This window comes from Centroberyx gerrardi, chromosome 4 (assembly GCF_048128805.1).
Source record: "Centroberyx gerrardi isolate f3 chromosome 4, fCenGer3.hap1.cur.20231027, whole genome shotgun sequence".
Taxonomy (NCBI): Eukaryota; Metazoa; Chordata; class Actinopteri; order Beryciformes; family Berycidae; genus Centroberyx; species Centroberyx gerrardi.
Genome location: NC_136000.1, coordinates 4,389,368 through 4,417,173, shown reverse-complemented (window position 1 = coordinate 4,417,173; position 27,806 = coordinate 4,389,368). Strand labels below are relative to the sequence as shown.

Genomic DNA, 27,806 nt, shown 5'->3' with positions numbered 1-27,806 from the left:
TCCATGAGGCAAAGATGGCGGCGGTGTTGGAGCGGAGCTTCATAGAAATATGTGGATTTGAGAGGGAAAGTCTTCAGAGATTCCGAGAAATAACAGTAAACCTCGGTAAAGCTTTACGAGTACCACTATAGCTCTAACGTCTGTATTCTGTGTTCTGTAGAAGTAAAAACGAGGCGGGTGGGATGTAATGACTTGGTAACACATGCTAGCACGGCTAACATAGCTAACACGCTAGCTAGTAGCGGTATAACGGGGCCTTATCAGGTGTCCCGGTATGTTGCTATAGTAAAATATAATGTCTGGTGAAATAACGTTATGTTGAATCACCATATGCTTTCAAATTCATCATTGTTAGCTCCTCTGTGATGACAGTTGCCGGTGTAGCTATGTCCTCTGTTTGAAACTACCTGCTTTCACATTAGTATCAGTTAGCAGGTAGAGCTTTGTACTCACCTGTCAAACAGAAAAGCATGCTATCTGGCTTGCAACACATACAATTACACATGTAAACGTTTACCCACCTCCCCTAGTCCCAATACGTGCCGTGCGCTGTGGTATGTTGAGACGTCACCAAACTCCGTTTTAAAAAATATAGCAATTTAATGTGGTCTTGTGTATCGGCAAATGTATATACCTCGTAAAATATGTCTTAAGGCTTTTTACGCATCGTTACGGTTCACGCTTCCATTCGGCATACATCTGCCACACCAAGCAGCTCGTATTACAATAAAATGTAAAATTAAAGCTGAATTGCCTGTTATTCCCGCAATCTTCCTCCACCAATATACACCGTGGAGTTCGTTAGCAAGCAGTGTGAACTACTTGTAAAAGTTGATGTTATTCAGATAATGTGCTGCTTGGTGGATCATCTGTATGCCGAGTTTACCAGAAAGCCCTAACTGTTTGAAAACGTTCTTAAACCATGTTGTATTAGGTATGTACGTTTGCCAATGAGAAGTAATGTTAAATTGACAGGTTTTTGAATGGATTTTGGTTTGATTTTCTCTCCATATAAGAGAGAACAGAATGTATTGGGACTACAGCACACTATGCTCAAAACTGTGATTGCAGAAAAGTGAGCATTGATAGTAAAGGTAGTGATTCTCATCCATAGGTCTCAATGCACTTCCTGGTGGGGTCAAGTTCCCAGACAGTGCCGGAGGCTTTCACTATGTGGAGAGTGGGAAGCTGCTGTCCGTCACCAGCAACAGATTCATACACTGGTGAGTGACATTGACATTTTCCTGCCATTCTCTGCTATGCTACAGCATACAGGTAGTCCTGCTATTCGCCATTGTCTTTTTCCTCTCTAACTAGGAGAGAATGTTATATACCCAATCCACCAAGTAGTGCTAATTTACAAAACACTTAACTTTGATCCGGTTCTCCGTCAAAACATCCTCCATCATATCATTCGCCCCATCCATCTTTCAATAAGTGAATGACTTCCCATTTCCTTTAAACCAGTGGAGCGTGAAGATGTGAACAAGGTGTAAATAAATTTGACTGGACCTAAATTTCTGATCTTTGTGCTGCGTCTAGGTCTACATCAGGCGACACGGTGCAGCTGGTGGAGCAGAGTCTGGACACCAACCTGCTCAACAACGCTGTCAAACTCAAGTTCACCCACTGTACTGTGCTGCCTGGGGGAGTGAACATCCAGGAGACCCTCAATAATGTCATCATCCTCATCGTCACCAACCAGAGTGTACACCGTGTGGTGCTGCCTCACCCCACACGCATGTACCGCAGCGTGAGTGACCCTTACTCTCTGCTACTGGAGAGATGCTCTCATGGAAAGTTGTGTTGTTGCAGGGCTCCTTCATAGGTGTGGAAAGTCTGGGAAAGTGTGGAAAATGAATTTGACAATATCCATGTCGTGAAAAGTTTGGGAATTGCACAAAAAGTGTTGAAAAGTATGGGAAAACAGAGTTCAGAAGTTGGGTCTGCAGCAGTAAAGAATAGATATTAATAACAATAGAACAAATAATTTGAATAAATGTACATATAGTGGAGATGCAGGAAATACACAATGCCATGTTGCTCTTGGTTTTGACTTAAATATTGCCTGTCTACCTTTGTAATCAGCACTGTTTTGTAGATGTTTGTCAGAATAACAGCACCATTGCGATTAAACATGGCAGTTTCGTTTCCACCAACCAACAATACCAAAATCTAACCTCCAACCTTTCTCCACCATCCCTCCTTCTCCCAGGAGCTGGTGACGGAGCTCCAGATGCAGTCCATCTTTACCGACATGGGCAAGCTGAGCCTGCAGGACCCCGCCCACAGCGCCGTCATCCCCACGGCGGCGGGGCAGACGGGGGGTCCGAGCGCCTCGACGGCCTGGCTCAGCCACCAGGGTGAATCCCACTACGCCCTGGCCTCGCCCGCCGGCGGCATCATGGTCGTCACCCTGCCACCACACGACACACAGGGTGAGGTGTACCGCTGTATTCAAAAATGATACCCATCACTGCACTGCCAATTTTTGGTATTAGAACTGATTTTCAAAGTGCCACATATTGGATCCTTAACGTAAATGTTCTTCTATTTGTAAAAGTAGTAAAATCAGTTGAGTTTGTCCTGATTTTATTTAGAAAGTTAGATGGCATGTCCAAATATTACAGCGAAAATGTTTGTCTTTCACTTAATGAAACATGCTTTCATTAAACAAAGTAAGGTACTGAAAAGAACAATCTTTTTAGAACTGGTATTGAATTTATAGTATTGAAACCTGTAGTAGTGTTGAAAAATGTCCAGACCAGCCCTAGTAAGAGCACAAGTAGAGTGTGTGAATGTGTGTTTTTTCTTGTCAGCTTGTAGTTAGTAAAGGAAGATTGACTGAGTATGAATTCTCTTTGTCGGCAACCTCTGCTTCATATTTATACAGATGCAAACTCCACTGAAGCAGTTGGGGTTTAAGCATCTTGTTAATGTTTGTATTGTATGGTAATATTATTGTTTCATAGCTAAATGTTGTGTTTTATGTTTGTGTTTTCATTGAGACTGCTTTCTGCCATAAAATTGAATGGATACTAACTTGTGACTGCACTGTTAGTCCAGTGTAGTCCAATTAAGTTTATTAACTACTCACATGGCAGCTGACAAGTCATCTGAAATGCGTGAGCATCACAATAATATAAGATAAGATAATACTTTATTGTCTGTTCTCACCGACATTTGTCTTGCAACACATGCTCCAGCATCAAAATAACATGATGCAACATTAAAACACGCAATCAAAATGACATGATACAGCATAGAAGCACCTAGTTGTATCTAGTTATCTAGTTTAAAGTATACACATCATTAGATGAAAAAATAAAAAAATAAATTGGTGTGTAGTTGGTGTGGAGAGATGATTCAAGGTCTGGAGGTGTTATGGACTGAAGTCAGCCAAATATCTGTGATGGGAGGTGCCTGCTTGATGCCCTCTGAAGAAACATGTCATTTCTTCTCATCTCCAAGCCAGTTTTCTTCATAGCTTCTCCCCTTAGTTTATAGCACATATGATAGTAACATCAGATTATATGTATATGTAAATGTTTAAAAAGAATGTGTGTGTCTGCGGTGCAGGGAGTGTGTCGGTGGTGGAGCTGAAGAGGAGCACGGTGATGCAGCGGCTGGCCGGCTGGATGCCCACAGCCATCCGGGGGGAGCAGAGCCCCGGGGATCTGGCCCTCAGCCTGGCTGTCCGGGAGCTGGAGGACGACTCCTTCATCTTCGCCCTCTGCCAGGATCACAAACTCCGCATGTGGTCCTTCAGGGTCAGACGCTTACTTGGATATTAACGCTTTTCACTGAGTAACTCTCATATTCTCAGTTGTGAGTCCAGCCACTAAGCAGCTGCTTCATTTCAAGCTGTGCACATTCTAGTATGTATTGATGGATTGGGATTTTTATTTTTTTTTGCACTTTTTAGCAAGTTCACTTTTTATTTTAATGTCATATATTATGACTGATAATGCACTTTATGTGACAAACTCACAGAATGCTGTTTTTGTCTTTTATGTTTCTGGTGCTGCTTTATTGGCCAGGTCTCTCTTAAAAAAAAAAAGAATTTAAAGTCACATTGAAATGAAGCTTGCCTTGTTATTTTTGTCAGTTTTAAGGGTTATAAGAACTTTGTTACTCAAATCTTATTAAATGTTATCAGTAGTAGTAGTATTGCTGTTATTTTTTATCTTTGTAGGAAATATATGAAATGTAGTGATTAGTAAATATATTAAAACTATATTTATGAAAGTATTCTAATTTAGATATTTTATAGAAGAAATACTTAATGATGATAATATGTAGCACATTAAAATAATAACAATAAAAGCCTCCTCTCCACACAGGACCAGACCTGTTTGCTGGAGGCTGACATGTTGGAGTACATGCCCGCCTGTAAAGGAGTGAAGCGGGTGGCAGGTCATGGCCACCGGCTGCGTCTGGCCTTCTCCTCCGCCACAGGCCTGTGTCTGGCCGTCTACCTGGCCGTGCCGCAGAGAGGACAGTTCACCGTTCTGCAGCTGGTCGCCACCGACAACAACCGCTACAGCCTCGACCACATCTCCACGCTCTTCTCCACGCAGGTCAGCAGACTCGTTAATCGGCATGGGACAGTAACTCGGGAAATCCCAGAAATTCACCGGTTGCTTTCACTTTCACCAAATAAAACCAGTGTAGCAGAACAGACAGAGAAAAGAGTGGCACTGACAGAGGCTTCATCAATACAAAAATAGATAGATAGATAATAAAGATGTCACGGTGCTGGCCACACTGTTTGATTGACAGGTGATCTCTGGGAAGTGCAGTGCAGAAATATCACAGCAATGAGCGCAACAAAGATGGAGACAAAATTTTAAAGCCTAAGAATTTTGCAGATTATCACTTAAACACAAAGTTAAAGCTTAATGAGCATGAGAAGCGGCATGTAATGTACAGAAGGGATTTGACAGCATATTGCTATAGTGATTTCAACTGATATTCATATCATCACAGCTTTTTGTTATCATACATTTTGAGAACTTTAAAATTTAAAGAAAAGTGATTTTGTTTAAAAATAAAAAAATAAAAAGTAGATGTCAGTGTTGCAGGATTTACTGAGTTTGAGTGTGATGAAAGGTTTTCACCAATATTGTATTGATTCATGGACCAAAGATTACCAGCTCTAAAACACCTTGTTCAGAAATCCATTTTGGAAGCTCCTCTCTCTTAAGTAATTGCTTGCAGCCTCTGTGATTTGGAATTTGCCAAAGTTCATGTTACGATTTCAGTTTTTTCCCCGATTAATTGTTCAGCTCTACCGCCCTGCATGTGGGCCTGTGTGGAGCCGGTGCGTATGGAAGAGGGGGTCTTTTTCATGGGTGTGAATTTCTACTACAAAGTTTAAATATACATACACTTGGACCATATGGGTACTTTTGGGGTACAGCTACTGTAACTAATGATGTTACTAGTCTTTATACCTTTTGTGAGTCCTGTCAGCTGTTGTGGATCTTCACAACTCTGCTGCTCCCCCAACCTACGCCCAGTTTAACCTTGGATGTGTTTAGTCTAACTCCTGACTACATAATTTATCTTTTAACCCCATGTGAGCCCTAGTGGAGCCTGAGATCCTCGGGGAAGGGTCTTGTATGCATTCCAAAGTTGAGGTTAAAACCAAAGGACAATTGCACGTTTGCTATTCGCGCCCCTTTCTGTGAAAAAGAAAGTATGTTTTTCTCTCTAGTGCCGACTAACAGTCTGTGTGTTTTATGAAACACACAAACACGTATGAAATGATTGATTGTCTGTTTATCTGATTGTCTCTGAGCAGGAGACGATGGTGGACTTTGCCCTGACCTCCACTGACATCTGGGGCCTCTGGGTGGACGACTCCAACACCACCGTCGTCAAATACATCAACTTTGAACAGTGAGTAGGATGGTCAGAAAGTGATCACTAAGGGCACAACGTTAAATGAGGCGACAGTGGAAATTTGTTATCATCTCAGACCTGGGACAAATGGTTTCGGGAAATATTTTTGTTTTGTTTAGCTTCTGTCTGTTTGTTTTTCAGTAACACAGCGGGCCAGTGGAACCAGGTGTTTGTTCAGCCGCCACCAGAGGAGGAGATTCACATAGGAGTGGACCAGGACCCCAGGGTAACATCAGCATAGTACCATCACCCCACATTTAACCATCAATCGACCTAGTATCCAGCCTGCTGAGGTGTCTTTGAGCAAGGCACTGCATCCCTGCCAGCTCCAGGGCTGCTGTTCTGTAGCAGACCCTGACCTCTGACCTCTGTGTGGGGTGGGGAAAAAGAGAAATTGCTCCTTCAGGGATCAATAAATCACAAATGAGTATCCATCAAATTTCTGATGTAGCTGAATTAATTGGATCTATCAGAGAAAGTAATGTATATTCATTAGGACTGCACAAATTAGTGTATATAGTTTTTTAGTTTCAATCAATGAAACTAAATGATGGAATATTAGCACACCAGCATTATTGAAACATTTCAGTATTCCTGCATTATATATTGTAGTTGAAAATGATATTGACATAAAATGCCAAAGGTGCAATACATTTTTTTCCCCCTCAAATTATTGAGACAAAATATTGTGATAAATAATCAGGATTGCAATAGCTGCTAAATAATCAGCATTATAATTGTATCCATTTTTTTTCATGCGTGTGTGTTGTATGTTAACAGGAGACGTACCTGGAGGTGCTCTTCTCCCCTCTGCGCTTCACCGCCTCGGCCATAGTTAAAGCTCTACAGGTAAGGAAGACCGGCTCTCTGCTGTGTCCCGCTTACTTTACACTGAAGTGAATGCTCCTGTTTTGTTGAGACTCTTCAGGGGAATTTTTCCGTCATAAGTAAAACATGAATTAGTCCATGGATAGAAGACAGTTAGAAAGAGGCAAACAGATTCCAGGATGGATAGAGAAATTTTAAATTAAATAACTGAATACAATATGTAATGTAATGAATGAGTCTTATTAAGCTTTCTACCTTTTCTACCTGGCTCTCATGTTTTTTTCGCTGGCACTTTTTAGGAATATTTGTTAAATCTATTGTTTGTAGAGGGTTTGATTGTTTTGCCCTTTCTTGTTGGCAGGAAGTAGGAATTTAAGCGACTGTTGCGCTCATTGTAAGTCACTCTAGATAATGCTGCCAGCCAAATGCCTAAAATGTAATGTTATGTGATTCTGAGCAAGATACTGATCCCTACCTGCTCACCTATTAAGGTCGCTCTAGATATGAGCATCAGCCAAATGAAAACATCAGATTTACGCCACATTAAACTCTCCTTAAGGCGATATTTATTATTTACTGCAAGGATCTGTCAGAATAAAAGAACATAGTTCAGTTTCTTCCTGCTTTAAATGTTTGTTACTCATGTGGGGAGGAGGGATAAAGATCACCATGTAACCAAAAGGTCACAGGTTCAAATGCTGTGACAAATGCCTCAAGTTTAAAATGTTAACTACCAGATGTGTGAATTGGGAATTAATGTTGGTCAAGTCACTGAAAAAAGGGGGAAGTTCGAAAAGACGATGGATCTTCTTCCACAACAGCTAAAAATCCATACAACATTGACCGTAGTGTATGTTAGACACAGGTGAAGAAGTAAAAAAAAAAAAAATTTGCACACCGCACCATGAAAACGACATATCAAACTTCAGAAATGGTAATTGTTCTTTTCCCCAGTCAAGCCACGTCAATTTGAGGAATGAATTCCCTTTTCACCCCAGCTGTGTTTGTCGTCCCAGGCTGATGTAGCGGCCCGTTGTGTGTTTTGTGTCTGTCAGATCTACAAGAGAGGCTCAGAGAGGATTGTGGACTTGCCCTGGGAGACTCTGAAGAAAGAGGTGACGGTGGCCGTGGAGAGTGAGGTACCTGAACCAAAGCCATTTTAATGCTAATGCTAACCCGGCGGTCACTGTATCTGGGGGGGGCCCCCACATCCCCCTCCTTCACTCCCACCCAACCACCCTACCAACTAAGCAACCCCCCCCCTTGCATCCCCCCTACACACACACACACACACATACACATGCATATCCTGACACTCACTACCACTTTCACTAGCATATTTATACATAGGTAAACATACAAGACATAAACGCAACATACCAGAATACCTTTTATACTTTTGTAATCAGAACCCCCCCCCCCCCCATGTCTGCCCAACCACCAGATTTGCCATTGTCTCTGTTTTTGTATGTTTTGTATAAGTTTGTCTTGTTTATGTCTTTGACTTATTTGTACTGTTAACTGTTTGCACAATAAAAAAAAAGCCATTTTAATGCTTAATTAAACACCAATGTAGAAACTTTTTTCTCATGATATGACCAGGTGACGGGCAAAATGAATAAATAAATGGAATTAATTTCTCTATTAAATTAGTAACATATGAGATCTCTTTAATGATTTTCCTAAAAGACCTCCAAGAGAGATGACAAATGCATCCTCATCTTCTTCTCTCGCATAATGCCATAATTACCTGTCAAAGAAAAACACTGATTAAGATTCTAACGTCCAACTGTGGCTTTTATTTGAAAAATCGGAAGACTACCTAGCTTCTCCTAGTCTTCCCCTCTCCCTCACCCATCCCCCCCTAGGACGTGAAGCTGTTTCTAACCCTCCTCTCCCCCCCCCCCCCCCCCCCCCCCCATCTCCATCTCTTCCCCCTAGCTTCAGAGCAGTGTGACGGAGTTTGAGTTTTCTCAGGAGGAGTACCGGCAGCTCCAGGTCGAGTTCTGGTCCAAGTTCTACGCCTGCTGCCTGCAGTACCAGGAGGCCCTGGCCATGCCTCTGGGCCTGACGGTCAGCCCGCACACCGCCATGGTCTGCCTGCTGAAGAAAGTAAGCAGGGACAAATGCTTAACACTCTGTTCATATTGTTAAGGCAGATTTCATTATCGGAGTTCCGGAAATCCTGGAAAAGATCTAAAAATCACTTTTATCATTAGTTGTTGAGAGGGTTTCCATGCTCTCCCCCGCCTAAATGTCACATCTCAGCAACTTGGGTATCAGAAGAAAATTTTCTTTCCCAGTTGTATTTACCACTTTGTTGAGCCATTCATATGTGCTCAGCTCGTAATTATATTTCCACTTGAAGGCAGTGTAACCGCGTCTCTATGGCTATTCTCAAAGATGCACCTGATCTTCCTTTGGAACAGGTTGCAATACCTTCCGTTGAACCAATCTTATCTTAGAAAATTTTACAAATGACAGCACTTTGAACAATGTAGCAAATCCGAACCAGTTCCAAATAATGCGGCTGGAACCTTTTTTGCAATAAATGATGTCCACCGTCTCCCTGTGAAAGCAAATCATGACATAATTTAAACTGGTGACTCTGGAACTTTTACTCCTTTAGTTCAGTTCATTTGGCCAGGTGAGAACGATGCCAGTTGAACTCAAACCACCAAACAACAGCCAGGAAATGCAGATCTCGGTCCTCCTCTAAAAGAACTGCGGTGCAATTTGTTAGGAGTGAGAACGTATCTGAACCAACAGGAAACGACTCCAAAACACATGATTTTATGGGTATAAGAAGACGGAAATCCTAGCATAATAAACTGAACTGCGGGAAAACTGCAGTCTGAACTGATGTTCAGCTGATTTAAATGAACATGGCCTTCTTTTCCAGGGTTTTGTGTCCTTCCTCCTCCCCTGTTTTGCTGTGGACCACCTGTACCTCTCCTACGACGAGTACCTCTTCTCTGAGGAGGAGACGCCTGTAGCTGAAGGTAACACAACCTTTTGTTACCTACTTGCCATTTGATGACAACAAGGCTTTCAAGGGCTCTCCAGCAGCTAAGGGAGGTGTAGAGCACAGAGCGGCACTTTAAGTCTCTAACCCAAGCCTTGACCTGTATCCACCAACCATTTACATGACACAGTACCCCCTCTGGTGGAAAAAATCTATACTTACTTTAATCAAGTTTTTCAAGTTTGCTTTTGTTCGTTTTTTTAGTTGCAATTTTATTAATTGTTTTTAATGTATGTACTTTTCACTTGCATGACTATGAAACACTGTAACTTGAAAACTGCTTTACAAATTTCTATACAAATATGTACAATAATTTGATATTATATGTATCTGTATATCTATGTGCAGTGGATATCAAAAGTCTGTACCCCCTTAAAACTTTCACCTGAAATAAAACCCATTAAATCTAGTAACAAAGGTTACTAATTCTGACATCACTTCAAGGCAATAGAAACTAGAACATTTGAAAAGGTGTGTAACTTTTGATGTGCGCATAAGTTATGTGTGTATATATTGTTATTGTTATATTTATTATTGTCCTGTTCCCAGACCCAGAGGTGAGCCGGGAAGTTCTCCAGCTGGTTCAGTGTTTGCGGCTGGTGAGCGACGCGGTTTCGGGGGAAATGGCGTACGAGATGGAGAAAGCCCTGGAACATCTACAGTCACCTGAGAGAGCCGCCGAGCTCGTCCTGGAAAACATGCTGGCCAATGACAAGTCAGTACACACCGACTGACGCACGCTGTGACCAATAGGGTCGAGTTATTACGCTCGGAGCTTGCTTTTATGTTGTCATTATGAGCGTTAACTGGGTTTTATCTCGTAAAATTAGGTTTTTGTTGTTATTTTTTTCATATTATGACTATAATGCAAGGTGCTGAAAAGTATGAAAAATAATTTTGATCCTTTTTAAAGGTGAAAACTTGTAAAGATGTTGTAAAGAATATTCTATATAATATCCAACTATCCAACTATATGTCATAGTTGCCCTGCCACTGTGCATATATGATGTTATGATAGTTGGTTAAACTACAAACTCTTAAATCTTACAAAACTTTATGTAACATTAACATTTTTTTTTACATTAGTGTTATGTTTGGTAAATGTTTATAGTACCTAATAATGGTTGGTAAACTCACTAAGTACTAATTTCACAAATAAAAAAAAATGTATTAAGTTGCACCAGTATGCACTTATCTAAGGTGTATAAGGTGTCTGCACCAATATCACCAAGACAAATCCCTAATCCCTAAATACACTTTCATTGTACTTGGTGATTAAGGTTATTCTGATTCTGATTACATCAAGGATGTAGTGGAGAGTAAAGTCTAAAAGTTGGATAAACTATAAAACTTAGTCTGTGATTACAGCAAAGAAAAGAATTACCAATATAAGATATTAAAACAAGATGTTTTCACAGTAGTATTATGTTTGTTTTTATGGTTCTGTGATAAATCAATTTCCTCCCTCATCCACTCAGTGACAACATGATTGAGGACATCCAGAACAAGCTGCAGGACATCCGTAACCCCACAGCGGCCATGATCGTCCTGCTGAGGGAGATGGACCTGGAGACGGACTCGGAGGCCGGGGGGGAAGGACCCGTCGCACCAGGTAGGAACGTCCTGTTGGCCTTCTGGCTGGGTGCTCCAAGAAACTATCTAAAAAACAAAACACTTTTTTCCTCATAAAAAGAAAAAAAAGAGGAGTAGCATTTTGAAATGAAACCCTTCATTTAAAAGGTGTGTAAATGGATTATTCTGTTTTGTTCCTGGTCTTGGTGCTGTAGGCCAGAGCCTGAACGTGCGGATCAGCCTGTCCCAGCTGTACGGCAGCAGTGCGGCGGTGACGGTGGTTTGCCAGGCCGTCTGCCACATGGCCATGACCAGAGCGCTGTTCTGTAGAGACCTGCTCATCCTGCAGAAGCTCTACCTCCGCCTCGGAGACAATGTAAGCCGACCACGTACACACACACACACACACACATGCATTATCATGCTTTAGCAGAAAATCACAGTACTTTGTAATGGATAGTAGGTAACTGATGCTGACAAAATGATTAACAGCTATAGAGAATGAATCCTGGATTTTTAGACATAGTGAGTGATAAACTTGGAAAATGTTATGTTAAATTTACTTGGTTTTAATATCTCATACTCATAAACATGGTTTTCATGCAGCGTGTAAATGCATACATTATATAAATGTATATGTAGATCTATGTATATGTAGCTAAGGTAATAATCTGCAACATTTACATAGAAATAAATGTCCCATCTGCTACTTTCTATAGCTGGACACAATATTGATTTAACCTATATCCAGTTCATGAAAGCTTTTACATTTGCTGTTCTAAACACCCGGTGTCCGGTAGGTCTTTCCTGGCGCACAGGAAGTGATGCGTTGTAAGTTTCAACAACAGATGGTTTAGAATCAACAGAAGAAGAACTGGGTAGTTAGCATGAGCAGCGATAACCACCATGGCTGAACAGACAAAGAAAAGAAAAAGATGTCACAGCAGTAACCACTTAATTAACACTTCAAAGTTGCTATACACATCTCCTTATATTGTGTTTGTGTGTGTGTGTGTGTGCGCCAGGTATTTCTGGGTGGGGGGGCTCAGCTGCTGCAGCTCCAGCAGGATCTGATTCCCCGGAGCTCCCACCTCCTGTCCTCCTACTACCTCCTCAAACACATCAGCCAGAGCCTGGCCTCCACCGTCCCCATGGACATCATGTGAGTAAAGCACACACTGAGACGAACACACACACACAAGCATGCTTCAGACACACTCTTACACACTTAGTTTCTGAGTGCCATGACAGATGCAGTAGCTCAGTTTATACCATGTGAGGATAGGAGATGTACATACACACGCAGACAAGTAGGGATAAAAGTGATATAAGAGGTATAAACAGACATTAAGTTTCACACAGACCTATCAGCTCACTGGTTCTGAGAGTGGGACAGTTTATTTTCACTGTTGGTTTATTTTACAAAAAATTTGGGGACAATAAAAGAATGTGTAGAATGGCTGTTCTGATCAAAGATATTATTCTTCAACTTCAATTCTTCAAATTAAACTTAAAAGCTCGGCATGAAGAAAATCTGCACTTGTTACTTAATGGTTGCAAAGAATATGCCAGTAAAAGCCTTTATGGCAGTTATACTGACACACAACGCGACTTCCTCTGTTCCTCCAGAGACGCCAACCTGCAGCACCTGTCAGTTTTGGAGCTGTCCGACTCCCCGGCCCTCGCCACCAACAGATCAGGTCAGTGACGTTACCCAGCTAGCACCCGCACAGAGTGGGTGTCACTTTTTTTAAATGGTGGATATCTCATCAAAGGTAAAGCAAAAAAACTCACACACACACACACACTCAAGGTCAAGGACTATGGATTCAATATGAAAAAGGATCTTCCCAGGACTACGGATTCAATTCAATTTCAAAAAAGGAAGATAATTTTTTGTATTGAATCCACAGTCCTGGAAGTGTGTGTGTGGCAGTGAGTGTTCAGTTACAACCACATATATATGTGGAGTTTTCGTTTTAGCCAATCCAGACTGCAAAAGTGTTATCATTTGTTTACCAGGGACTAAGGTTATATAGCCACTATGCTTAAAAAAGTTCTCCATTTTGTTTTAATGTTATGCTATCCGTCAATTTGTTAGAGAAGATGTCACTTTTTTCCATTGGTGGGTCTCATTTTGTAACTAAAAACACCTCACATTGTTTTCAGTGTGTGACAGAAGTGTAACTTCTTCTCCTCCCAGTTCTCAGTCCGCAGACGGTGGTGGAGCTGTTCTACCAGACTGTAGCCAGGAAGACCGTCATCTCCCAGATCTACACCCAGCAGCAGAGCCCCTCGCCGGGCAACGCCCTGCTCCACTGGCCCCACATGGTCTCCAACGTGGTCAACCTGCTAGCACAGCTCCTGTATCCTCCATTCTCTCCAAGCTAAGACAAGCCACAGAACAGCTTTTAGCGTTGTTTTGCACACTAAAATGATAAAAGACTAAAAGGAAACAGAAGAAAAAAGATATAGATGATAAAGATGCAACTGAATTGGACTGAAATGGAATAACATCAAAACTCAAAAAAACAGCAAAATACATGAATAGTGAGTGAGGGAATGTGAATGTGTGTTTTTCAGAGAGGAGTGAGAGAATGTGTGTTTTGTTACTGTGTGTGTGTTGACATGCATGAAGCTAATGTGCCTTAAGTGGAATAGTATCAGAGCAGTTTGTACATCATCACACAGATGCCTAGTACTAAAATAGCATAATTTACACTCGATGCAAAGGTTTTACCCAATCATCTTTATTCCAGTGACATCCTCTCTTCACCAGCGGTTACTTTTATGTTCTGTGTGACTCTTAAGCCTTAACCAGTACCTCCCAGTTGGCCCAGTAACCCTGGTTTCCAGTTCCCTGAGTGTCTGATGGCCAACTGCCAGTACACACAACTACAGGTGGGCTTCCCTCCAAAATACAGTCCGACTGTGTTCATACTGCTAGCATCCACAACGCCGTGCAGCTGTCCAATGGCTGGTCCCATTCTGTTTACCATCTAACCACATTTCCCCCTTACACTAAGGTCTTCATCATCCTCATCACACTACTGAATCATCATATGTGTGAAATTAGCTTTAGTGGAGTTTTGATGGTTCTCACTGTCTCAGTGAGTAAATGCAAGGCTATCTAACTGTTAAACAGCAGCTGGATGAGAGATTCACTCTTTAGTGCCAGCACCCTGTAGTCCACTGTTCTGCTGCTAAGGAGGGTATTTTGTATTGAGAAAATGTATTTTTTTTTTCCCCCAGAATTCAAAAAACACTGGCATTTAAAGGCCAATATTTAAGAACAGTTGTAGAAAGATGTGTAAATTGCATTTATAGTGCTGGAGAAATTTTACTTCTAAATCTCAGTGGCCATTGATCTGGGCTTTTGGCCTTTCTACTGTCAAGCTAGCTGATTGCTTGCTGTAACATTGTATTGCAGCAATAGGCAGGATGTGTAATAACTCATGTATGAGACTGACTGCTGAAGGGTGATGTTGCCCAAAAGTCCGGCCACAGCCAACCTTTCCACTCCACGCTGTAACTGTGTTCACACAACAAGCAACTGAAGAAACGACTAACTGTAATTCCATTCAACTTGTATGATCAGAGAAACGTTGTGTATTGTTAACAATCATGTAGCATAATTGGTAAAAAGTTTGCTGCAGCTGAACTTTTGGGTGGCGGCGCCCGTTAGCAGCCAATCATGTATTGGTGTTGCTATATCCCATCTGTTGCAGTGGAGCTACAGCTTGTAATCGGCTAGTGTACTGTAGCATGTCAGTGTGGTGGCTGGTGGTCTGAACACAAAGTTAGTTGAGTGTTAACATTAATAAACCCGTCACAGTGAACATGCTAAGCGTTTTCTCACCCGTGTTTTCTCTCTGTAGGAGTACGTCCGGCTGATCGGCCCCTGGTGCCAGGTGAACGTCGGCTCCTGTCGCTTCATGCTGGGCCAGTGTTACCTGGCTAATGGAGAGGGGCAGAAGGTCTGTGAAAACCTGCCACACACTCCTCTGCTCACATCAAACCGTTTTTGTGTAAAGCGCTTGGTGAAGAAATGAGTTTGTCACAAAGTGTTTTACAAGGCAACAAAATGGCACAAACAGATAACATAAGAAATATATGAAACAAAACGAAACGATTCAATCAAAACTACTTATGGTCACAACAATCTGAAAGTGCTGTGTTTGGCTTCATAATGAGAACAACAGTAGGGGCAACACGCCATCTTGTGGCTGCTTTTATACAAAACAGCTTACCATACCATACTAGTGCATATATTTTTACAATGTGTTGCCCAGTAGGACTCGAACCTCTAACCCTGATAGTGTTAGTGCCATGCTCTACACATCGAGCCAGATTCACTAGAAGCTTGTTTTGAATTTGTTGCCCAGGCTCTGCAGTGCTTCCAGGAGGTGGCGACTGAGGTGGAGAAGGAGGAGTTTCTGATGAGGTTGACGGGCGCCGAGGAGGAAGAGGCGGCCTCCACCCCCCGGCTACAATACTACAACAAGGTAGGGAAGTGACCTTGGCTGTCTGCATAAATAATAAATTACCTGGTTATCTACATAAATGAGAAATAACAAGAATACCAGTGTACTTGGGCGATTTATTTTTTTTAACTTCAGCTCATTTCTTTAATTCTAATAACAATAGAGATGTTAGACCGTTTTAAAGTATCAATATCCCAAATACATCCGTTGTGCAATTGTCTATGTGTTTGCTAGACGTTATTTAAAAAACATTTTTAGGATTTGTTTTATTCAACTTGGAGTGCCAGGCAGGTGGGATTTGCTGCATTAGGACAATTTAGAATTCAGATATTTTGGCTTAAGTTGTCAGTCACAATAAAATTATACAAAACGGCCTTTGAAATACTTTCCACATACTTTGGTGTGTGTGTTTAGGTGCTGCGGTTGCTGGAGGATGTGGGTCTACCTGAGCTGGTCATCCACCTGGCCACTCTGGCCATAACAGAGGCCGTCAGCGACGTCAGGAGTCAGGTAAGCAGTTAGGAATAATTACCATCAACAACGGCCAGCAGTGGTCAAACTACGCCAGAGAAACATTTACATTTATATTTTAGACATGTAGCTGATACTCTTAGTTACTCTTAGTGAGCTACATCGACTCTGTGATTGGCCATTACAAGACTTGCTTTTATCTGACGTTTTTGATGTTTCCCACTTTTTACTCCAGTGCTGTTTAAGTTTTTGAATCACTTTTTCTTATGAATGCATTTCCCAATATTTATCATTTCCCAATATTTGCCTTTTGTTAAGCACTTTGTAAACTCTGATGTTAGATAAGTTCAATATAAATTATCATTATTTCTATATATTAAACATGTGGTTTTCTGCAGGCTGCTCTGTGGACACGGATATTCAAACACCACTTGGATCTGGGCCACAACAGCCAGGCGTATGAGGCTCTCACCCAGAACCCAGACTCCAGCAGGTACACACACACACACACACACACACACACACACACAAAGAAGCAGGAAAGAGAAGAGAAAATCTTTAAAATTTGTAGCTGTAAAACTAAACTTGAACATGAGGTTGTGGTATGGCAGTCATACCAATTATAGCACATTATTCTAAGGAGAGGAGTAGTATTTCACATATTACAATTCACATAAGTCAAAAGTTAAAGTCTGGCTAACTGTTCCATATGTTTACTGTGTAAAACCAGGCAGCTGGACTGTCTGCGGCAGCTGGTGGTCGTGCTGTGTGAACGCTCCCAGCTCCAGGACCTGGTCCAGTTCTCCTACGTCAACCTGCACGACGAGGTAAAACCTCCGCTGAGCCCCGATCTGACTTCTCATATCCACAAGGTCGCACGTTCAGATCCCTGCAGCAGCAGATGTGTGTCCTATCAGCAGCTGTGTGTCCCTGAGCAAGGCACCGAACCCCTACCTGCTCTTGATAGTCATATTACCTAATTACTATCCTTTATATTTCTATATACTATATACACTCTATATCATATTATGGTAATATGTCAACATATTACTTAATAAAGAAATGATTGTCTGGGGAAAGTATGGAGCTTTAAACAGACCTTGGATCAGGGTCCAGGCTCCAGTTGACAAACATTCTAGACTGGGAAACATATTTTACATTTCAGTAATTTTTTAACTCCTGAGCAGTTTCAGAAATTTCCAGCTGTACACCCCTATGTAAAAGTGCTATTTTGGGGATATGTTTGTCACTGCAGATGGATATTAGATGGATAGATACATGCCTGCCCTATTTATTTGTCTACTGGTCTATCTATCCATCCATGAGGGGAAATTTCATTGTCACAGCAGCATCAAATTTGAGACACATTAAACAACCAAACGCTATAATAAAAGCCAACAAGAATGCTGTATTTGTCCCACTCTTCTGACATATATTAAAGTGTAAACCGGGCTGTTGTCTGGTTGTCAGGTTGTCAGTATCATCGAGTCTCGGGCCAGAGCCGTAGACCTGCTGGCCCACAACTACTACGAGCTGCTGTACGCCTTCCACATCAACAGACACAACTACAGGAAAGGTAATCTTACTGTAGGACCACTGCCATAACCGAATGAAGAAATTGTCTCAGTAAAACATTACAACATGTTTTAAATGATGGCAAGACACAGTCCTAACTGACCCAAGGACATGCAAGAAAAATAAGTACAAGTTTCTTTTTCTCCCGTATCACACTGATCCACAACATTAAGGAGGAAAATTTCCAACTCGGGGTATTTGCGATTACTTAAATGGTATAAAATTAGCTAAATTTAAGGTCTTAAAAAAATATTAAATTGATTGAAATACAATTATGTGGAAATCAGACTGTTTACCCCTTTTAGAAAAACAAAAAACAGGAATGAATAACATTTTTCAGTCATGGATGCACTTCAAATTAGTTAGGAAAAATCATGGAATTTCACATCAGGGCCACAGTGGAAACCCTGATTCTCTTTTTCCTTTTCTTCATTTTGTGTTTTATTATTCACGTGTGTCCAAATATCTCGACTAAACTGACTGGACGTGTGTTTTTGTGCGTGCAGCGGGAACGGTGATGTTTGAGTTCGGGATGCGTCTGGGCCGCGAGGTTCGGACTCGCCTCGGCCTCCAGAAGCAGGTCAACTGTTATCTGGCTGCGCTCAACTGCCTCCGCCTCATCAGACCAGAGTACGCCTGGATCGTCCAGCCCACCTCCGGAGCTGTGGTACGTACACACACACACACACACACACACACACTGTCATTACACCAACACTTAAGGATACACACTCACACTATAACACACACACACTCTTAAACACAGTAGAAGTAATCATTGAGTCATTGGTATTGATCAGTAAGCCCCCTGCAGATATATTATGGTCATTTAGTTCTATGGGGCAGTAAAAAGCTCATTATTTGCCCTTTAAAGTGATGTTGAACTTTGGCAGTATCTTGGGTTGTGTCTCTTCCTCCATGATAAAACCCCAAAATCAGTGATTCTCTGTTATCTGTTGCTCCGGTAGAGGAGATTAGAGATGTATGTTTTTTTTCTCTCTCTATTCTCTGCCATTGTATGAAGAAACAGAATCACACTTCTAGCACATAAACGAGCGCAAACAAAGCAGATTCTGACAATATATATAAAAAAAACTGCTCATGCTGCTGAATTGTTTTAAAGTGAATTGCTTTCTTTATGTTTATTAGAACTTTTTCAACCTTTTTAAAAGTGTAACACCGAAATCCAGTCGGAGGAAACTTAAAGCGATGGAACAAAGAAAATAGTACGTTTACCAATAATTGTAAATAATCCCTCCTGCAGTACGAGCGTCCGGGGGCGTCGCCGAAGAGGAACTACGACGGAGAGTTTGCTGCTGATCCAGGTGAGCTCAACAGTCTTCAACAAAACTTTATCAGCAGCCTGACTGGTGACAGTTATCTCATTCAGAATCACATGAGAAGCCTGTTACTATCCAAACTTTATTCAGATGGTATTATAGTAGAATAATTGGAAAAATATCATTAAATCCAGCTTTCACTGATCCTTAGAAATAATAATAATAATAAACTTTGAATAGAGTTTAAAAAGAAAATTTATTAAAACAAGTGAAAAATTGCTCACATAAAAACAAGTCTATATAAATATAGGTTTTAGGAAGTGATAATAAAGATGATAGTGATTCATGCAGGTCGATCCAAAAGGTCTCAGGTCTGAAACCTGTTTTTAGTCTTGATGACCTGAAATGTTTCTTTTTTTTTCCACCAAATATGTTCATTAATTTTCTTTTATGAAAATGACAGTACAGGTTATGCACAATATCACATTATAAAGAACAACCAATACCATAAAAACAATAAAATAAAATAAAAATAGAACCTTTCAGCTTTAAAACACAAACATATATGCAAGAGTGACTCAGGAAGAATAGACACAAAGATGACATGAGACCTGAAGTAAATAAGTAAAGTCAAGTAGAAGAGACATCTGGACCAATGTATGCGAGGAAGGGTTCCCACATTTTAAAGAACACATTATCTTTTGGGTGCGTTAAATAATTTAGGGACACGTATTCAAGTATAACTCTGCCAGCCAGCTGTACAGGGTTTCCTATTAAATGTTTCACCTGTTTGCATCCGAGTGGACGGGGACACGGTTTTATTATGTTATTATAAAAACCTGCAGACTCTTGGACCTCTATTGCATAAGACTGATAACCACCGCTCTGTACAACTGTAGTGTTTGTGTTGGGTGTTTCCTCCTGCAGTGAAACGTCAGGTCGACATCCTGGAGCTCAAGGACCTGGAGAAGGAGTACATCCTGGCCCGCAGCCGCCTCACCCTGGCCCAGCAGCACCCGCCCTCCGCTGCCATCGCAGGTACCATCACCACCACCTCCTCCTCCTCCTCCACCTCCACCTCCTCCTCCACCTCCGTCTGCACCACCAACATGAAGATCAGTACTCTTTATAATGCCTTTGGTTCACAATCAAAAAGCATTATAAATGGTTTACAATGACGGGGTTTCTTCCTAGGAAAAGTCCTGAAATTTTAAAATTATGGAAAGGTCCCTGAAAATTATTCATGACCAAAAGGAAATACAAATATTGATCTGGAAAGATTTTATGGAAGAGTTGTAGAACTCGATTTGTAAAAAATGTGTAGTGATTTAAAAAAAAAAAAAAGATGAGCTAAACAAACCAGGATATTTCAAAATTTGTTAATATTAAAGTTAGAAAAATTAGCATCCAAGAAGGAATAAATGTTTGTTGCACCCTCAGACCGACTTATTCAGATGACTGATCTGTTTTTATTCATATTTTATTCAAGTAGAAACATAAGAGTGCAACGATATTCAGGTTCGCTCAGCAGTTCACTAACAGTGCAGGTGTGATGAAGGCTGCCTGTGATCAAAAATAGATACATAGTCTATTAGATACTAAATCTAAAATACATGTACAATACAGAAGACATCATACCCTTACTTAGGAAATATTTAACTATTTGAATCTTTGGCATCTCAGAACGCTATTGAGAACACAATCTGCCCCTCCCAAGACCAACAACACACACACACACACACACACACACACACTCTCTCTCTTACTTAATAGCTAACTCTAGTGTTAGACTTAGACTTAGAAAAACTTTAATGTCCTCCAAGAGGCAATTTGTGGTACAACACAGAACATATAGACACATTTAAAGCACATCAAATCAAATAAACAGAAACGACAATAATCCAAATCATCTATAGCAGCCATCATAAATGCCATCACAGTCCAGGCAGACATTTAAAGTGCATATCGATAACTGTATACCTGAGCATATAAACCATTGAAAGCACATCAATAAACAGAAACCACAGTAATCCAAAATCATCTATAGCAGCCATCATAAACATCCAGGCATTTAAAATGCACGCTGATAACTGTATACCAATAATTATAATAAAAATAACTAGTGAGTATACTGCACATCCCCTATGTATCCATTGTGTTTTGTCTCTGTCTGTGTAGGCAGTGCCTCTGCTGTGGAGATGGTGGCCCTGTTGGTCCAAACAGGACTGTTTGACTGCGCCCTCTCACTCTGCCAAACCTTCAAACTCCCCCTGACGCCCGTCTTTGAGGGTCTGGCCTTCAAGTAAGTCCCACATCACACCTTAACACTTCCGGGTGGTTTTTCCTCTTGCTGGTAGCTGAATAGTTTGAGAAGTGAACTAATGACTGAAGGGTCAGCGGTTCAAACCTCTGCTGGGAACATCTTGGTGAGAGAATGAAAGACAAACTCTCTTTCCTCCCTCTGCAGATACCACTGTGGTTGTTTATCGTCTTTCTATAGAATTATATTCTGATGAAATAGTGATATCGAGTTATGGAGATATACAGTTCTGTTGTCTAAATTAATATTCAAAAGCAAATACTAATCATAATCTCTGACAAAATGAGATCTGAAACAAATTGGGGAATATTATTCAGAATTTACAGAATTCTATCATACTTTATATTACCATGTTTTTACATATTGATATCAAAATATGTCTTATATGTCACGATAATATGATTATCGTGACACTGATTTATTTTTTCCCAAATGAGGACACAAGACAGTCCACATACACAGTTTAGTTTCACCCTGAAGCATGTCCATAATTTCACAACTTTTATTTTTTATGTTCAGTAAGAAAACGTTTGTTTTTACCAGCTTTGTTTCTTTATTTCTGTCGCTGTCAGTCGATTCCTGGTATCATTTAAAAGATCTTAAAGTCTTACATTTGCCTTTGTGAAACCTGCAGATTCTCTCTGCAGTCTGTATGAACCCGGCTGAGAGGAAAGCGGGTTGTGTTTGAGAAGCAGGTGTCACTGGGGTTTATGTAGCTGTCAGCTCCCATCACTGATGTCTGGATGGATCAGACCCTGAGCTCCTCCAGGAGGCTCGGCAGTCTGACTGAGCTTATTTCTGTTTGTGCAGATGCATCAAGCTGCAGTACGGAGGAGAGGAGACTCAGAACGAAGCCTGGAGCTGGCTGGCTGCCAACCAGCTGTCGACAGTCGTCAACACCAAAGAGTCAAGGTTGGCTCGGCTTTTCAGAACTGCTATGAAAACCAGTCAGGGATGTGATTTTTGTGTAGTTTACCTATTTATTTATCTAGGATTTCTGGGGGTTTTCTACATATTTCCATATTTCAAAAGTTTGTAAATATTTGAAAGAGTAGTTTGATCTTGATTTGTTCATACTTTGTCAGCACTTTGAGATTTTGTTTAGACAAAGAGGCTTTGTAGATTATTATTAGTAGTAGCAATAATATTACTATTAATAAAAGCATTATTAGTAGTAGTAGTAGCAGCAGCAGCAGGACTAGTAGAAGCAGCATATTAATAATAGTAGTAGTAGAATTATTATTAGTAGTAGAACTAGCAATAGCAGGAGTAGTAGTTAACAATTATTTTTAATAGTGAAGCATTGTTATTTTTAGTAGCACTGGAACTAATATTGTTAAATTTCGAGTTGTATAATGATGACAATGTTCTTACTAGTAGTAGCATTATTATCATTATTATACAACTCCTATTCATTTGAAATAGGAGTTAGTGTCGGGGTTAGAAGAGTTCAGAGTTCTGCTGTCTGTAGTTTTAACTCCGTCTGTTGTTGTTTTCCGTCTGTCCAGCGCTACAGACGAGGCGTGGCGGCTGCTGGCCTCCTACCTGGACAGGTATCCGTCCCCCAACGCCCAACACTACCGCTGCGTCATCAACAAGCTGCTGTCGCACGGCGTGCCCCTGCCCGATTGGCTGGTCAATGCCTACAAGGTGAGACGTCAGCCAATGGGAATGTAGGAAAGGTTTTGCTAGACATGACGGCTTTCTACTGAGCAGAGCTGTCAAGTTATTCTGCAGGACGGGAACATCAGGGACATAAAAAAACAGGAAAATATTAATCTTTTGTTAGAAATGAATTATTTGCTGTGCTTGTCTCAGTGGCACTTAAATTAAATAGCTGAAAATATAATAGTTGATGGAAGGGGACTTAAAACTTTTTGCGGTGAATAGTGTATTCTGTCAGCCACAGATAACCAGCCATCATTCAGTGGTTCTTTTCTATTCTACAAATTATATTAATCAGTAAAATGGTAAAAACTATCTGGTGAATTTAGAAGTCCGCTCGTCACAGGAGCCTGTGCATGAAAAGGTTTCCTGCCCTGACGCCAGAGTTAATAATTGATTTTCCATCTTTCTAAAAACGAGAATTTGAATACTTTGAAATTACCCCACATCTACAAAACACTGCAGGAAGCACTGACTCCACAGCTGTTCCCATCATGCTCTGAGCGGTGTGTGTGTGTGTGTGTGACGTGGCGTTGTGTTGTGTTGTTTGTCCAGGGAGTGGACGCAGCCGCTCTGCTCCGCCTCTACCTGAACTACGACCTGCTGGAGGCGGCGGCTGAGCTGGTGCTGGAGTACGTGGACGCTCTGCTGGGGAAGGGACACCAGTACTTTGGGATAGAGGTACGCTTCATTCTCACAGGACCTCAAGGCACGTTTCCCATACTGTCATCATGATGAATGATGCAGTGGCAAATAAACAGGCGGGTCAACTGTGAGCTGCAGTCTGTCAACAACCACCAATATGAACAAAAAGTTCTGTTGTATTTTCAGTAAAGCATCAATTTATGCTTTTCTTTCCTTAAACGACTATCTTCATGCAACTTAGAGCAGTTTGATACTACTTACATGATGTATACCATACATTTATATAAAAAGGCAAGTGGAAAAAATGTTCCCAATGGGTCAGAGAACATAAAATAGAAAAGGTGGGAAATCTTATAATGCACAAAACAAGTAGTTTATTTGTTATAAATAGTGCCAACAAATACAAGCACCTCAAAGCAATAAATGAACACAAATATAGGCTTGGTTTAGCAGCTACTCAGTTGCAACTAGGGCTGCAACTAACAATTATTTTCATTGTCGATTAATCTGTCAATTATTTTCTCGATTAATCGATTAGTTGTTTGGTCTATAAAATGTCAGAAAATGGTGAAAAATGTCGATCAGTGTTTCCCAAAGCCCAAGATGACGTCCTCAAATGTCTTGTTTTGTCCACAACCCAAAGATATTCAGTTTACTGTCATAGAGGAGTAAAGAAACCAGAAAATATTCACATTTAAGAAGCTGGAATCAGAGAATTTTTTACTCAAACCGATTAATCGATTATCAAAATAGTTGCCGATTAATTTAATAGTTGACAACTAATCGATTAATCGTTGCAGCTCTAGTTGCAACACGTTTCAAGCTTGGCACTCTTGTGTTCATTTATTGCTTTGAAGTGCTTGTATTTGTTCCAAGAAGTAAAAGTAATCTAATTTTGATTTAAAAAAAAAAAAAAAAATCAGCATACCTTCTGATATGGAGAATTATCTAATAAGGTGAAAAAGTCAACGTACTTAGTTTCCACTGTTGTGATCGTGTTGTGTGTTGTGTGTTTGGCAGAGGCCTCTCTCAGCCACGGCTCCGCTGGTCTGGCTGCCGTACACCGCCATCGACCAGCTGCTGCAGGCGCTGAACGAGACGCAGACCAACGCCAGCGTAAGTCGCCGCTTCCTCCGCCGCCTCCCGCTCGCCTGTGGCGCACGGCCGTCGGCCATCTTGGTTCACGCCGGTCAGGTGGATGACTTATAGAGCATCTCGGTCCGGGTGTTAAACAGGAGTCCGAAAAGCCGGTTTCAGGGTTTTCTCAGTTGTCTAGCAAGAATTCAGCTGGTTACACAGCCTTATATTCTAACAGGTGTTTATTTTATTTTTTTTAAACCTTTTTAATGGCAGTTAGAGTAAAGATAAAGACAAACTCGACTGCAAAATTAAACCTGGAAAGTAAAATACCACACCGAATAAGAAGAAGAAGAAGAGAACGATGTGTGACAGTTGCTAGAAAGTTAATACACTGAGAAAGTATTTTTAATACCTTTTGAAAATTCATCCTCATCCTCATAAAAAGCTGTATTTAAGCAGATTCAAGTCCTTTAAAGGCCTTGAGTTTTGATAATTCAAGACTTTTGAAGGCTGCAGACGCCTTGTTGACGATTGTTAGAGGTTGAAACCACTCAGATGGGAAAACAAGTGTGCCAACGCTTTGTGGCACAGATCAACAGTAAACACACACACACACACACACACACACTCATGTCAGACCAAGTGGAAGAACAGGAAAGACATCTCGTTGCTACAACTTGAAAGCACATTTAACTAATTGCAACGCCCACATCCAAAATGATAAGACTTTGTATATGAATAAATACAATATTCTGAATATTACTATGGAAACCAAGTTTGCACTAATCACAAAAACCAACTGGAAATTAGATTGTGTATACATGCTATCCTAAATATTAGCATATACCAGCTGTCATGTTCTCTTTATGAGTCTGTTCAGGTTGGTAAACAGGATGTGATGAAAAGAAACAAAGCCTTTGAGAATCATGATAAACAAGGGAATAATTGTGCAAGTAAACACGTCGTGGTTGATGTTGAATTGAAAGCAGTTCTGGTGCCTCGCTCTTTTCACAGCGAGTCTTAATGCTTCATTTAACTGCATTTTAGAGTTTAGATAATTTGATGTTTTAAGTCTTAAATTCAGTTTTACAACTCTTAAAAAATCTTGTGGTTTCTCACTGGGTTGATTTTCCTGCCATATCTTGATAGATAATTCAGTTTTCACTTACCTATCTGAACTGCAAAACTGCTGTTAAATCTGAGACTTGAGAATGAAATTTAAGTGTCAGACACAGAGAATTGAACCCTAAACCCCGGCAGTGTTGGTGCCTCGCTCCACCTGTTGGGCTCTATTAATGAAACCTGTCCTCCTCCTCTTCCTCCAGATCTACAACCGAGTGCGGGACAAACTGGACGACTACCACAAGCTGGTGCAGCAGACGACGAGGCGACGGCTGCTGGCCTAGCAGATCCACCCACAGCTTCTCCAGGTCTCCACTCAACACTGCCGACCCTCCAAACACCACCAGGAACAAAACATTAGAAAAAATATTTTTCTACTGCTACGTTTAAAAAGGAGTTTGTACGAAATTGTTTTCTTTTTGGTTGGAAATGTCATTCCCCGCGTCTCGGGTGTAAAACCAACAGGGAGCATGGTCTGGTCTTACCTGCGTATGGCTCTTAAGTATATTGTAAATATTGTGTGTGTGTGTGTGTGTGTGCGCACGTGGTAAGAACTCAGAAGGTGTTCCTCACACTGTATGAATGTGTATTTTTATAGAAGGACATTGTAATAATCATTATTTCTTTTTTGTACTCTGCCTGTGATCTTTTACCATCAGGGTTGTTGTAAATTGTGATGAAATTAAAGAGTTTCCTTGCGTAATCTGGAGTGTGCAGTCCATGAAGGAACCAGAGAGAGGGACGGTTGACCTAAACCGGAAAGAAACACTTACCGACTACTGGAAACGGGCATTACTATTTTAAAAGGGACAGTTCAACAGAATTTCAACTTTACATATCCTCTCTTCATGCTCATTAGGTTTGTGTTAACACTGATGTCAGAGAAGGAAATGTTTCATCCACTGGCAACAGGACGGATGCTGCTGGATTTCTAAATTGCATCTATTGAAAAAGGAAGTAAATCCACAGCTGATTATCTTCCTGGTAGAGGAGATACATTTATGAGCCAAAGCCAAAATGAACAAGCATTTGACTTGATTGATTAATTTGGGAAGGTAGGAAATCGAGACCAGCCACCAGCTGGTTCATTTAGGCTGTATCTAACTTCCAACCCTCATTTGGAAGTCCTATCCTGTTGTACTTGAAAATTAAAACGATGAAAGTAGATGGTTAATTTTGGTTTGATGTACCAGCAACTGTGGCCAAACAATCTCCTGCCCTGTTATTTAATGATTACTAGATATCAATTTGGGAAAATAAACATTCCCTGTCATTCCATATCTCTAAAATATAGAAGATTTTTAAAAGCCATATTTCATCAGACTTCAGTTACATACTACCCTCAAAAAAAGCAATATTTCTTTGAATTTTGTGCTATAAATCGTTCTCTAAGAGTAGATGTAACTTCTTCAAACTCATTTTGGAATCAAACTGCATATACATGTTAGTCAGTGTGGGAAAAATCATTCAGTCATTCAAAAGTGCAGCTCTGTGGAGGAGGAATACGGTGTTATCGTACTGCCATTATCCAAAATTCAACACTAACTGGTTAATATACACACTGACCGGACACTGTATACATTCACCATTTTCCCCACATGGACCGTAAACACACGGGGTTTCTCCTCATCTTTAAACCGTCTTAAAGGAGCAGAGACGTGAAGTTGGAGTTTGGGGGGGCGCTGTTCCTTTACAACAGCCATGTGGAGGAAACGGGCATCCTGGACAAACTGCTGCCATAAACCTCCTGATGTTTGACTTCAAGACTCAGCGGTGTGACGTGTATCTGGCAGAGCAAACCCAGGTTCTTTTTTGCAAGTAAATTCTCTACT

At 40.9% G+C, this 27,806-nt stretch overlaps 1 protein-coding gene across 1 annotated transcript; it reads left to right on the top strand.

Moving 5' to 3' along the window:
- Positions 1–26,671, top strand: nup160 (nucleoporin 160). The gene is made up of 34 exons (XM_071927336.2): positions 1–105; positions 1,115–1,223; positions 1,543–1,753; positions 2,216–2,438; positions 3,580–3,770; positions 4,344–4,580; positions 5,807–5,904; positions 6,049–6,133; positions 6,688–6,756; positions 7,791–7,874; positions 8,677–8,847; positions 9,638–9,737; positions 10,310–10,475; positions 11,239–11,372; positions 11,548–11,708; positions 12,358–12,494; positions 12,962–13,032; positions 13,536–13,698; positions 14,164–14,233; positions 15,211–15,309; positions 15,718–15,837; positions 16,231–16,326; positions 16,686–16,780; positions 17,018–17,114; positions 17,758–17,863; positions 18,369–18,529; positions 19,127–19,187; positions 20,070–20,180; positions 21,321–21,444; positions 22,273–22,374; positions 22,971–23,112; positions 23,683–23,808; positions 24,793–24,888; positions 26,178–26,671. Exons 1-34 carry the CDS (start codon positions 15–17, stop codon positions 26,256–26,258), a joined length of 4,188 nt encoding a protein of 1,395 aa, XP_071783437.2. The 5' UTR covers positions 1–14; the 3' UTR covers positions 26,259–26,671.
- Positions 26,672–27,806: the final 1,135 nt, after the last annotated feature.

Bases quoted from the DNA above. Each gene is read 5' to 3' on its own strand.
- nup160 (XM_071927336.2), top strand. From the start codon at position 15: ATGGCGGCGGTGTTGGAGCGGAGCTTCATAGAAATATGTGGATTTGAG. The intron at 11,373-11,547 runs GTAGGAACGTCC...TTGGTGCTGTAG, and splicing joins GGAAGGACCCGTCGCACCAG to GCCAGAGCCTGAACGTGCGG. The intron at 19,188-20,069 runs GTGAGCTCAACA...TTCCTCCTGCAG, and splicing joins AGAGTTTGCTGCTGATCCAG to TGAAACGTCAGGTCGACATC.